Source organism: Cryptomeria japonica, chromosome 6 (genome assembly GCF_030272615.1).
Source record: "Cryptomeria japonica chromosome 6, Sugi_1.0, whole genome shotgun sequence".
Classification (NCBI taxonomy): Eukaryota; Viridiplantae; Streptophyta; class Pinopsida; order Cupressales; family Cupressaceae; genus Cryptomeria; species Cryptomeria japonica.
The window spans coordinates 98,445,828-98,460,611 of NC_081410.1; the positions used below are offsets into that span (position 1 = coordinate 98,445,828).

Below are 14,784 nucleotides of genomic sequence, written 5' to 3' on the forward strand. Positions count from 1 at the left end.
ATTGAGGGTAGAATCCCTTCTAAATAAGATCGAAGCAACAATTGTGGAAAAAATTAATAATAAACTTAGACATACACAGGAAAAGTCTATTAACTTAACCAGATGGGATGAGGTTCTTCGATCTAAATGGTTGGGTTTGATAATTCCCCCGTTTATTGGGAAGGGTGGGAAACAGGCTGAGTTAGATAGGAAGCTAACAAAATGGGCTCCCCCCCGAAAGGGCTAGGCTAAGCTAAACTTTGATGGCGCTTCCCGTGGGAACCCTGGTGTAGCAGGTATTGGGTGTGCTATTCATCAAGATAACGGAGATCTAATAGCTAGCATTAATAAGCCCATAGGTATGGCTTCAAATAACATGGCTGAGTTTTCAACGTTGCGGGAGGGACTGATTATAGCTAAATCACTCAAGATTAAATATCTGGAAATTGAAGGTGATTCAACATTAACTATAAATGCAGTCAGGACTAGGGAAGTGTCTAACTGGAGATTGAAAGCGGAATTAAAAAGAATTCTGGATTTGATCAAATACTTTGAGGAAACTTCGTTTAAACATATTTATAGGGAAGGTAATTCTATAGCAGACAAGTTAGCAAATTTAGGGGCAGATGGTAATTCGTCTGTCTTTAGGAAGGATACTCCCTCGGATTAATACTTTGGCGTTGGCCATGTCAACAACTCATATCACTCCTCTCCAAGTCCTCTCCTTGGCCCTCATGTATAAATTCTAGGATATGCAGTCACCGTTTCCTTATAACAGCATTTTGGTATACTAAGTTTCAGATAAATATATATATATATATATACAGATATATATATATATATTTGTATATATATATATATATATATATATATATATATATATATATATGCTCACATATATATATATATATATATATATGTATATATTTGTAGTTAATCCCATATGGACTGATTCATGTTATATGGTGTACTCATATATATATATATATATATATATATATATATATATATATATATATATATATATATATATATATATACTCATATATATATGTGTGTGTGTGTGTGTGTGTGTGTGTGGGTGTAAATAGAAACACATACAATCACACACACACACACACACACACACACACACACATATATATATATATATATATATATATATATACAGATACTATATATATATGAGTATGTGTATATGTGTACAAAAAGGTATTCATTGATATCCTTATTCGAACCTTCATATATGCTTGTATTAATCTCTCCTCACCTGACCCTGTGTGTGGGTGAAAGGGGTGTTTCAGGAGTGTTGAAAGGAGATTGGTAGATGTCGGGTATTCCTGTTCTGGCTCATGCAGGTCTCCCCTCCAATGCAAGTTATCTGTGTTTAGACTGTCCTGGGCAGCGAGGGTATTGACTTCAATATGGCATATATGATGTCTTCTATTGACAATTAGAGTCTGCCAGGCTATGTGTATTCATGCTAAGGTTACTGGCTTTTTGCATTCTGATATTCTTGATTCATTGCATCGGATAGTGATTGATTTTAGCCCTATGTTAAATAGGGGACAGATAGCACTGGTTTCTGTTGCGATGATTGTGGTACAGCAGTGGATTCTATAGAGTATCATAGTATTGGACTTATCTTGGTTTTTAGATACCCCTTCTCTATCGAGTGGGGTTCATTCGGGTTATTACAATCTACTGAGAAATGGATGGAATGTTTTTTTTGTAGTGGTTTTGTGGAGGGAAGTAGAGGTCAGTCCAGGCTTAAGCATTGATTCAGATTTGTAGAAGGTTCTATTGGATTAGACTCTGTACAGGTCCTTTGCTCTTTTGTTGTTTCACTCCTATCTCCAGGCATATATATTTCTGTGTGCATTTGTATATATTCATGATCCTGGCAGACTCTATGATAATCTCGCATATTGACATTTAAATGTACATACATATGCATATGAATTTATTTATGTTATGGAGTATCAGATGTCTGCTGTGTTAAAAGTAATTAAGGAACTGTTAGAAATTGATCCTTTCCATTAATGTAGGCAGAATTGTAGCCTGGATAATCTCTTAAATTGAAACCTAAAAGGTTAAGATGGTTTCAAGCTAAGGGATATCCAGGCTACAATCCTCTTACATAAAATAGAAAAGATGTTATTATTCATTGAATGATTGTTACAAATTATCTTGTTTACTATGCTACTAACAGTTTGGCAAAGTGAGTTGCAATAAGGTTTTGCAGATTCGGGATACAGGATATAAGTTAAAGCTCGAAGTATTAGTGGATTCGCCATATTTGTGAAGATGGATCCAACCAGAAAGTGTTGCAAGATTTTATGTACAAAAAGAAACTAAAATGTCTTAATAAGACAGCCACCATCCTCAGATGAGGAATTGTAAAAATTTACAGTTGTTTTTGTTATCTGATCCCATAAGGGATCTGGGCTAGACCGGAGGTTTTCTTATCTCCATTCTTTCCTACCGGTGCCCACACTGAATGGAGATGTAATAATTTTATAAAAGAAATAAAATTTGGCTTCGGCCTTTTATCGATCAAAAAAAAAAAAAATACAATATAATGAAAAAAAAATTAAACTATAAACTTTTTATATTAAAGATCGAGAGTAAACAAGTTACAAACAGTTATAGACAAGGGAGGCTAGGCCTCAACCACCAAAATCACCAAGGATTTGCGTTACATTACTAGAGAGCAGTTCAAAGTAAAAAAGGAACAATGTAAAAGGAGAATCAAAGCACTATTGCAGAATGTGATCGAGAGGGTCGATCCATGTGGTCCATCCTTGGGCCCCTTCCATCCAAACTGCCTTCTTTTGGTCCTGGATCTGAGCCAGCATGGCAATGCGGTCAGCCTCGGGCAACTTGTTATTGTTGATCTCTTCAAGCAGCTTCTTTAGAGCCTTTTCAAAGGAGGATTGGTTCTTTGCAAGCCTTCTCCACTCGTAGCCATCCTTCATCTCGTGTATGAACATAGTGGCATGACCATCTTGTAGGAACCAAAGGAATTTATGCTTTTCAAGATTCATCGCGAAGGAAATCTGCGAAGCAATTTAAAAAAAGGTGAGTCTACAAAGAGACTCAGTAAGACACTTGCCAGTGCCATTAAATTTATCCTCATTTCGCAATTTCCAAATGAACTAAAGGATATAAGAGGATAAGATAAACCAGAAAGTATTAGCGTCCTTCTTTAGATCGTCAATAAAACTAGTGATGATGCTAAAGGTATCCACCTGATTAGGAATATAAAAACCAAACATTAACCAAACCTCCCCGGCGAAGGAGCTGTCAAAGAAAATGTGTCTGCCGGTCTCAGGAAGTCTGCAAATGGAGCAAATATCAGTATTGGGAGGGTTTCTCCTTAATGGGAGTCTGTCAATTATAAGCTGCCATTTAAAACATTGTATCTTAGGGGGAATCAGACTTTTCCATAGGCGAGTAAAGCATTTATACCAGGAGTTGTCAGGCAGATCCAAGTACCACAGAGTGTTAACATGTTTAATAATAGAGTCATCATTAGAGATTAGGTAAAAAATGGCGTGACATGTAATATTGGGTAGGAGAGAGCCATCCTTCTACTTGAGAGTCAAGAAATGGTGCGAGTCTATATTAGTGCTAGTGGGCAGGGCAAGAGTGGCACATGCATTCTTAACCATATGGTAGGTTCTTTTCTGGGTGGGCGAGAGATTGTAGGAAGCGCTGAGCTCTCCCTAGCTGAGCAAGGCACCATTCTCAAATAGGTCCTCAAAGACCCTAATGCCGGATCTGTCCCAAAACTTGGCCGAGCAGCCTTGCATGAGGGCAAGGGGTTTATTAGTATGAAAGAGATTCCACCAGATCGATTTTTCCCCATGAATGGTGCCATTGCTGCTAATACTAGGGTTGTCAATAAGATGTCTAATATGCTCCTAGGCCTTCCAAATGGATTTAAAAACATATGAGCCTTGCACGGAAACAGGAAAGTGACCTGCCACCAGGTTAGCCAGGGGAAGGGCTTTCCAGGACTTAGCATTTTTAGGAGCACCTCTCTCAATATTGTTTCTAATCTGAACTTTCCAGGGCTCCATGCCATCCAATGCATGAAAGATCCATTTCGCAGCAAGGGCAATGCCTTGGGTCCTGAGATCCTTTAACCTAAGGCCACCCATTTTCTTAGATATGTGACACCATTTCCACTTAACGACATGCATTTTTTTCCCACCTTTGCCATCCAACCAAAGGTACTGTCTTATGGTTTTTTGGATATCAAGGATTTGATAGTTACTGAACATCCAAGCAGAGGAGTAGTAGACACTATATGAGGAGAGGATTTTCTGACAGACTTGGATTCTTCCAGCCAGAGAGAGAAATCTATTATCCCACCTATGCAGTTTTTTGTCAATCTTATCCTTAATCCACTGCCACATCTCTTTAAGAGAGGGAGAAATAGAGAAGGGGATGCCGAGGTATCGGACGATTTTGCTGGGGCCTCCCTATTGGAATCCATAGGGACTAAGCCAGTCAGGGGGTTTCTCTTTCCAGCTAAGGAGGGTAGATTTGGCAAGGGAGATTTTAGCTCCAGACATTATACCAAAAGTTTTAAGCTTTTGAACAAGGTTGTCAATGTTCAGGGGTGAAAGTTCAAGGAAAATGGCAGTATCATCTGCAAACTGGATGTTGAGGAGGCTGGAGTCATCAGAGAGCTTAACTCCTTTGACACAGGGGGATAGAGAGTCATCCCTAAGAAGATAGTACAGAGCATCGGATGCAATGACAAAAAGGGCGGGAGTAAGAGGACAGCCTTACCTGATAGATCTACTAAGTTGAATGTTCTAGGAGAGGGAACCACTGATTTTTATTTGGGCCGAGGCATCCTGTAGCAGGACCTTAACATATGGACAGAAGTTATCTGGGAACCCAAAGGCTTGTAGCATCATGATGATAAAGTCCCATTCCACACGGTCGTAAGCTTTTTCAAAGTCCAGCAGGAACATGGCAGTGTCTTGGTTAGAGGCTCTAGCCCAATCCATGGCTTCCCAGCTCGTAATGAGGTTCTCGAGGATATATCTGCCCTTGATAAAGCCTATTTGGGTAGAGCATATGAATTTAGGGAGGAGCTTTTCAAGTCGAAGGGCAATAACTTTAGCCATAATTTTGTAAGAGACATTGAGGAGAGTGATAGGCCTCCAGTTCTTGATGAATGCCCTATCTCCATCTTTGGGTATCATCTTAATAGTCCCCTTGTTAATGTTAGCACCGAGGGTTCCATTGTTGAAGGCTTCAAAGTAAACCCCATACAGGTCATTGGCAATCCATTCAAGATTGGCTTTATAGAATTCAATAGGGAGGCGGGCCCGGTGCTTTGTCAGATTTCGGGGAGTTAATAGCAGTAGTGATTTCCTCAATAGATACCCATTGGTTGAGGAGGGTAGAGTCAATAGGGGAGATCCTAGTGGGGATCAAGGTTTTGTATTTGTCTCTAGTGTCTTTAGCAATGGTAGTATCTTCAGAAGTGAACAGATTTTTGTAGAATAAATCAAAGGCCTCTTTGATACTGGGAAGGTCAATAATTTCATTTCCATTGATGATCAACATATCAATCTTTTACTTGGACTGTTTGTGTTTAAGCAGGTTAAAGAAGAATTTGGAGCCCTTCTCTCCATATTGCAGCTAGTGGATGTGAGCTCTTACCATAGCCCCACGGATCTTAACTTGTTGGTGTTTTCTAAGAGCTTCTCTAGCATGCGCAACCTAAGCAGCCTTGTGAGCACAACTAGGGTTACTTTGGATGTCAAGTTCAAGGGAATGGAGCTGGTTGGTGAGCAATTTCTCAGTAAATCTGAAATCTTTTACCTTTTTTTGTCCTATAGTCTGGAGGGTTTTTTGCCATGATTTCACATTAAAGTTCCATCTATCAATATTTGAAGGGAGGTGATTGTTTCGACAGTTAAGGAGATTGATGAGATGCAGGGCAGTCAAGACATCTTGGTCCTTGAGGAGGGAGGTGTTAAGCAAAAATTTACTGGAGTTATTGACCTGGCTATTCATAATATTTCTACTGTGAATAAAAGCCATAACAGGGTGGTGGTCGAATAGGGACGTAGGCCGAACAAAAACAGGCCTACCTTGGGCATCAGGTAGGAAGGAAAAGCTCTCTTTATTAGCGTATAATCAGTCCAATCTAGAGTAAATTCTACTTTCTCCCTTCTGGTAGTTGCACTAGGTATGCCATAGGCCGAGGGGGGAGTGTCCAAGATCCTCCATTGGATCAAATAGGGATTTGTGTAGTTTCAGCCCATTCCAGTGTTCTCTTTCCAAATTGTTCCAAGTGAAGGCTAGGCCACCAATTTTGTCAAAGTTGTTTTCAACCATGTTAAAATCCCCCGCAATTATCTAGGGGATGTTTAGGAGAGATCTAAGCCAATCCCATAAAACAATCCTGTCTCTATAATCATTAGCAACATACACCGAACAAATTCCAAAGTGAGTGCCTTTTAGATTGATGGAGCTCCAGACAACCCTATTGCAAGGGGAGATACCTTTGTCGGTAATGAGATTGGACCACTTGGGATTGATAAGGAGTCCAACCCCACCCTTGCCTCTGGGGTGATTAGAGAAGACTTTAATGGCATCCTTCCAGATATAGTCAAGAGTAGTTTCAAGGGTAAATTCAATAGCTTTTAGCTCTTGTAGTAGAAGAAAATCAATATTCTTATGCATGTCAAGGAATCGTTTCACAATGAACTTTCTGTCGAGTGACTCCAACCCTCTCACATTCCAAGAAATAAACTTCATCATTAATGAGAGGGGGTAAGAAGCAGCTGACAACCTTGGAGCTGGAGGGGATGCTCCATAATGTGCTCCTTCCCTTCAATTCAACATCTGAGTCTTGCATGGACTAGAGTAAATTGGCCCTTCTAGGCCAGAACGGGGAAGGAAACTTCAGTCCACTGACCGGTTCCACCCTTAGCGAGGAAGAGGAAGACCAGTTGGACCAGTGCTCCATTACCAAGAAAAAAGGGAGGCCCTTTGGCTTCAAGAATAAACTATAAACTTGTGTCACAACACCATTGATATATAATATACTATAAATTTTATATATTCAAATATACTAATAATTAAAAGGGCATTATTTGCCATTACTTAATTTAGTTGTTTACTTGTTTCACATCTTTGTTGATGTAATTCCATGTCAAATGGTTGTGTACTTTAATTTGATTTTAGCATATGATCTCTTCATTTAAAAGAGATTATTTGTAATTACTTAATTTAGAAATATAATATGTAAATTGGATGAAGTAGAAGTATATTTTGTTATCAAATAAATTTTCAATATGATTTTTTTATTTAATATTATAAATATATGATAAATTATATATATTAAAAAAAAAAATATAATTCCTAATAGATCATAGTTCAAGATTAATTGTCATGACTTTTTGGTTTTTTTATGTATATTAATTAAATAAAATAAATTTTATATGATAATATTTTTATAAAAAACATCAATAAAACTAATTAATCTAAATATTTAATACCAAACTACTGATATAATGATTAATAATTAATCTGGTTGCCCTCATTGTGATATGTTTAAATTGACCAATTTTTATATTATAAATTTTTGTTTTATGGGGAATCCTTTGGAATCTGCTTGGTAGAGGGGAAGAAAGTAGTTTCAAAGCGGCGATAAAAATTAATTGGTGCTTATATTCTTGCCTAGATGTTGTCACGAACATTATTTGTTTTAGATTTCCTAAAAAATCCGCTTATAACAACAAAAGTTGTATTGGCCAATCTGGATACAAAAAAATAAATTTTTATAATATATAAACTTAAAAATTACTTAAGTAACTTTAGAAAATAAAAATATTTTTAAAAACAAAAATAAAACCTTATTTGTAATTGGTTACAAAGGCAAGTACTCATAAATAATGATCCAAATCCACATTTTATTCTCCACATTTTATTTTAGTACTACCATCTCCCATTCATTACTCAACTATATTTTCATCAAACAACCCTCCGCACGAAAAACAACTTCCTATCGACATTCCTAGGTTTTTAATTTTCCAATTTAATCTACCACTTAACCAGCATAATTTAGGGAGATTGAATCCTAAGGAAGATTCTAATTAGAAAATTAGATAAACCGCCAAAACTATAGGAAATTAAGCGGGGAGCAAACCCATGAGACCATGCTCTTAGTAAAGTTAGTATCAGTTTCTTGTGTTCTTGCTAATTGGGAGCATCGAACTAGAATTTTTGGTTGTTTTTCAAAAAACAATGTGCGACCCTTTCAGCGGACGGCGAATTGTAACAGCGCGCTCCTCTAAATTTGGCGTTTCTTTTGCTATGAGTTGGGAAATCTTCATTATGAATTTATTTATATGGCGGGGAACTGTTTCAAAACTGCCATTTCAGGACCAAAACACACTCGAGCTTTCCTCTATTTCTCCCAGACTTTTTGTCAAACATTTACATCATGGAAAACAAGAACCAAACAGACCCGGAAGGTGTCGATGAAAGTTCAGAGGAATGCACGCGCAATAGTATTTACTTTAAAACCCAGCCGTGTTTCAAGTTCATGCAAGGGAGATGCCGCTTCAGTTCCTGCAAATTTGCCCACGGAATTCACGAGCTCAGAAACCCTTCAAAAATGCCCATGCTCGGAGACGCAGATCATGAATTTCACAGAGCCCGATATAATAATAACGAAGGCAGCAGAAAGGATTGTTCTGTCAATAAAGGGGCCTCAAACAGTAATGGGTGTGTTTCTTTACAGAAACAGCAGCAAGGTTTTAAGCGGCGCCGCGTCTGTTATCAGTATGAGGCCACAGGGACTTGTTCTTTCGGGGATAGTTGCCGTTACCCTCATGGTACATTTTAAATCCAAGCCCTTTTTCAGATTTAGAAAAAAGCCCAAAAAATGTTATAATTCATGTTTTGTTTATGGTTTGCGTGCACAGAATCTCCGAAAATCGTGCAAGAAGGTCATAAGGATTTCAATGCCGGTTCATATGTGTACCCCAACCAATCTGTTTGGAAACACCAAACCCCTAATGGGTATTCTGTCCCATGCCCTGCTTCAACCAGTGCTTTAATTGACGCCGCCCATATGATGGACAAGAGCAAGACTGCTAATGCCCATGCGACATCAATTTACAAGTCCACAGAAGATATCGATAGCGGCAATAATAACGTAATTCAGGTATCTGCATGTCAGAAGAGCTTGGCCAGGTGGAAGGGCCCCCAGAAAATCAGCAGAATCTATGGTGATTGGATTGATGAATAAGTTGAGTAAGGTGGTCTGTTTGTACATTTGTACATGATCTGTGTATATTGTTAAGAATGTATATGTGAAAAACAAGATTAGAAATGAAAAAGATTGGCGAACTCTATATTTGCTCCCTTTATTCTTTATTTTTTAATACACTCGTTTTTCCTCTGTTTTGATCCCTCGAATGGTGTTGTTAATTTATTATTGAAAATTTTCTTTTCAGAGTGTCATGTGGATTGAGTTTTAAGAGCAACTGAAAGAATGATTTTACCAGGGTAATGCCTCTTTATATGTTTATTTAATTTTAAATTAAGGTTTGTACACCACCAAGGGCACAAAATGTTTATAACAAAAACCAAATCACTGCAGGCACAAGAGAGTTAGGTATTTGTTAGATCCTTTGAGTCAAGTGTTGATTTTGGGCTCGTAAACCCACTATGGAATCCTCTGGCCATTGAAATGCATCCCACACACACATTAAGCCTTGTGCTTGGAGGATTCTGGTAGGTTGGGATCGAGTGCCTATCAAAGGAGCACTCATTGATAATCTGATAAAGATGCTTATATATTTTGAACACTGAAAGATAAGACATGATGAGATAGTGCATGCAGCATTTTCTGCTCAACAAATTTCAAGAATATAACGACAAAAATAATGTGCATCAATGTACCAGTTTATCATGTAAAAAATTACTAGTATAACTCATCAGAACATTACGTGAGACAACAATTAATTTCAATCCGTGTGATAAATTTGTAATAATTGAAGTAATATAAATCTGGTCCATGGTCTAGAGCCTAACTATTGAACCTTTCAAACACAATTTTGGAAGCTGTATTGTGTTGATAATAGGTTTGTATGTTCCAGATGGAGAATGCAGTGGAAGGAACATTTCAAATTTGTTTCTCTTTATTCACAGGTCCCATGGTCCAACTGTTAGGAGGTTGGACTCATCACTTCAATAATTTAGATCTACTCTTGGTGAGGTCTTCGTCATCTGAAACGCAGTTTGAGGTATTTTCTTTTCTTTCTCTGTTTTGTTGTTATTTATTTTAAGTGCTTTCTAATGGACTAAGAAAACGTATTTTAGAAAGGGAACAGTGAAGCCTACTCTTCAAGTTTTCTTAATATTTTTGCCCAGCACACAAGGATGCAAATATCCTTCTCAAGGGAAGCATCCATATGTTCTATAATATCATAAAATTGTTCATTGGCCATTTTGTGTATCTAATAACATTTTGTTCACTCTGCTTTGCCTTTTTCTATCATTGGTACTAAACAATCTATTTCATATACTTTATTACAATCTGTCTATGCTGATAACTGATACAAGCAATGTAGATTTATTATGGATACTTTCCCTACTAAAATATATTTGTCCAGCTAATGGTTTATTCTAGTGTAACGCCCCTCACAAACTTGTTTAATAACTAAATGAATTTGATGTTTGACGTTATGATGAATTTTAAGTTATAGACTGTTTCATATTATTCAGTTTATTTAATAAGTAAATGGTTATTGTGATTACATGATGAATAAAGTTTATTGTACTTTTTTCTATAGATCTGGCTTTTATTATAGATTGTTTCTTATTATTCAGTTTCTGTTTTAAGTAAATGTTTATTGTGATTACATGATGAATAAAGTTTATTCTACTTATTTCTATAGATCTGGTTTTTCCAAGATTGAGTATTGATTATTTGATGTTTTTCTGTGTTTTTTATTGAGACTAATTTCTGCCTTGTTTGGATTTTGCAAGGTAAGTTTTCCCTAAGAAGAGGGAAGGTATCATGTGAGAGGATGATGTCATGCCGGAACAGTGTCAAAAGTGAATGAGTAGAGAGATGGCAAAGTCTAGAGGTTGTTGACTCATCCCGAACCGTAGGTAAACTCTTCATTGTTTTGTTTTGGATTACTTTTGGCTAGTCAATTACGTGTGGGGATATTGAATGGTATTAGGGGTCAACATTCATTCATCAGTAATGGCTTTGTTGATTGAGTGATCGGTATTTAATTTTTGTACCTTAGAGTCGAGAAGATCAATTTTACCTGTTTGTATCTTGGAGTTAGCAATGCTATAATAATAGTTGATCAATGTTTAATGAAATGTTAGACAAAAGGGTAAATATTAAGAGAATTTCCCGCTTTACATAGAATGGGGATGTTTAGCATACACTAATGGTTGAAAGGGGTGTTGAGAATCTTGAGATACATGTAAAACAATTAAAGGACTTATTATTGATAACTACAAATAAGTTGAAAGAGAAGAGGAAGAAAAAGAAAAAGAGATAAAATTGATCTTTATTGGCTCTAAGGGTAAAGCTCATCCTGAAGGGAAAGACACTTTCATGTGTTGCAGGATATGGCATTAAAAGTTCATACTCATGTTCCCCTTGAACAGATAAGCAATTAAAAAAAAAGGCACCTCATTTTGAATTTGTGTTCAAAAGTTTGTTTCCAGAAAAAGGGTAATGGACTATCGACATGGTGTTTTTGAAAGTGTCCCTGTTGGTTTTGCAACTGCCTCATATTGAAATGGACAGTTTTGCATCTGCCTCTTGCTTGAAAAACAAAAGCAGTGGTTTTGCCCAAACTGGAAAAAGAAGCAGAATTTGAAAGGAATCACTGATCCTATCTCATTGGTTTCTGTGTAACAAGATTTGTACACTCAAGGAGAGTCCCCTAGCACGCTATAAGAACCAATTGAGAGTTGAAAGCAAAGGGGAGGAGGAGGAATGAATAATGTATCTCTGAGAAGTAGGAAGTTGAAGTTGATGGATTGTAAAGTACTTTGTACTCGTCTATTCTGACCGACACTTTGGTAGAGAACAATCACCTCTACGAACTAGGTTTTCCTTTCCTTATAGGGGTTTTCCTGGCATCAAAATCTGCGATGCGTGCATTTTACATTTCAGTAAATCATTTCTTTTTGTAGCAGCCCCTTAATTCCATCCAATCTCGTGTTATTTGGATTCCAAATAGCACAATGCTTTATAGTTTTATTCCCTAGTTTTTACCTGAATTTTAGGGAAATTATGGATCAGTTGATGTTAGAGTGACAAATTCTTTGAGTCTTGTAGGAAGATTTGGGTGTTACTTAGAATTTTTTGTGTGTATATATACACTGTTTTGTTAATTTCTTTTTAATTTGTAAAGGAGCAGCCACGTCCAAATCTTGTAAGAAGAAGCTTGGAGATCTCCGAGAAAGCCACAAGTTGGTGTTGGGAAAAAATAGAGTTCTTTGGAGAGAACTGCACCATTCGACTGAGAGATTTGAAGAGTTGCAAGTTCCTTGTAGGCAATTGCAACAAGAGCTGATAGAAAAGGATGCACTACTATCAAAGCTTCGAGAAGAGTGAACCGATCCATTCTCAAGAGAAAATATATGTAAGAGTGAATCTCATCTTTGATATAATCATTCAACAATAACACTCCAATGGAGTTTGAACTTTGATGGCAAGAACAACAACACCACAACTTAACCATGACACTATGCCAATATCGGCATGTGGCCTCCCCTATTAACCAACCTTGGTTATTGCAATTATTTTTCTACTATTGTCTTTGTCAACTTAATCACAATCTTAATTAACTAGGCAACTTTATTTCATAACACTAATCTATCAAGGCAAACACAAAATAGGAACACCATCGTAATTCCATTAACTAATGAAGAATGTTACATGCAATTCACTTTACAATGAGGGACATAAACGATCTTTGTGTATTACAATGCCCTTGCATTTACAATTCATGGAAGCATGTACATAGCAAAATGTATGACCATCGAACACCATCGTAATTCCATTAACTAATGAAGAATATTACAGGCAATTCACTTTACAATGAGGGACATAAACGATCTTTGTGTATTACAATGCCCTTGCATTTACAATTCATGGAAGCATGTACATAGCAAAAGATATGACCATGATATGGATCAACTAATTTTAGCATAAGATAACGAGTTACACCAAGGCTTCCTTGTGTGCATATGAGCTCTTAGAGTATCCATATGATCCATCAATTTAAACAATTTGAATATTGATCATATTTAATGAGTTTAAATGACAATAGCATAAATAGGAGGTGCCTCATTCCTTGTTCACCGCTAAGCATGAACAAGTCCTCAAAGATTTTGCATTAGATTTTCTATTCTAGTGGAATGGTGCAAGATAATCCCACCATATGAATAGACATCACCTACTTACCCCTCCATTAGATTTGTAGAACTATTAGGAAGGTGTTTCATAATGCCAATCTAGTAGAGACAAGTACACATAGATTACCATGTCACCATTAAAGTATTAGCACAATCACATAGTGACCATTTGTTTTGATAAGTGAATGCAACCCTACCACACTATCTACTTTTTATTACTTGGTTCCCCAATACATTAGCACTTTTATAATGAAAGTGACTAGTTGAAAAGAGGAAAGATAGTGCATCCCATACCACACCATATCTCTATCCCTTTTCCAAATCACGGTTACAAGATGCAACATTATTAGAAAACACATTCTCTTAGATGCACCATTGCTTGTATTGAACTCCTCACAACCTTAAAAAAGTGGGCAACTCTTGACGTCTATTTACATGTTTTTGGTGAAAGTCGACTAAACCCTAAATAAGGGATAGTAGTGGTGTCTATCATTTGCATACTATTAATGAAAATGACTAAGCCATATAAAGGTGGATAGTTCTTGTCTTCTCTAGCTCACATGCTATTAGTGAAAGTTGACTAAACCCTATGATACAATTGATTGCTTTTGTAGGTAGAGCACACTTTTAGGCTATTGTAATTTTTGGTAGTTAAACTTTGCTAAAAACTGGCTAATAAGATTTTAAATTCAGTATACACTTAGGGAAGAGTAGGATGAATTCTATTTTCAAAGGAACTATATTTCTCTACTTGTGCCCTCATTTTCTCTCTCAACCTTGGTTGTAATGCTATAGAAGTTGACTCCTGTATCTATCTAGGTTTTGACATTTTATGGTGTTTGGAAGATAATCAACTAATTTCAACACATTGCTTTAAGGGATTCACACACCGTAGACCAATTGCTTTGATCACTTTGCCACCTAGGCTGCTCCATTGACCTTTTCATAACCCTCTAGGTTTTGGGAGTTTGGTTTGTCGACAATTAGTTAATGAATTAAGCTTGCATGAAATGGTTTACAACCAAACACACATACATAAACCACTATAAATTTATAAATTAAATAATCTCAGTGATCATCCTCTTTATTCAATTACTCACAATTCCACATATTACAAGGAAAACACATTCCAAGTAGTTTACTTGCTTTCTTCATTAAGGTCAGCCCTTGATTATGGTGAGTTCTTGGTTTATAGATTTTTCTTATTCGTAGTGTTTCATTATCTTAGTTATAATATCATTTAGTATCTCCAATCTCATGTTAACTAAAGACTAGTTCCTTTGGCCCTTTAGTTGTAATTTTTTGCAAGATAGTTTGTAATATGTTTAAGGTATATCTTGACGATTAGAGTATGTAAATTATATA

At 36.6% G+C, this 14,784-nt stretch overlaps 1 protein-coding gene across 1 annotated transcript; it reads left to right on the top strand.

The window, feature by feature from the left end:
- The first annotated feature begins 8,175 nt into the window (after window positions 1-8,175).
- LOC131039748 (zinc finger CCCH domain-containing protein 56) lies at window positions 8,176-9,392 on the top strand. Its single transcript, XM_057972584.2, has 2 exons — window positions 8,176-8,855; window positions 8,946-9,392. Exons 1-2 carry the CDS (start codon window positions 8,462-8,464, stop codon window positions 9,269-9,271), a joined length of 720 nt encoding a protein of 239 aa, XP_057828567.2. The 5' UTR covers window positions 8,176-8,461; the 3' UTR covers window positions 9,272-9,392.
- Window positions 9,393-14,784: the final 5,392 nt, after the last annotated feature.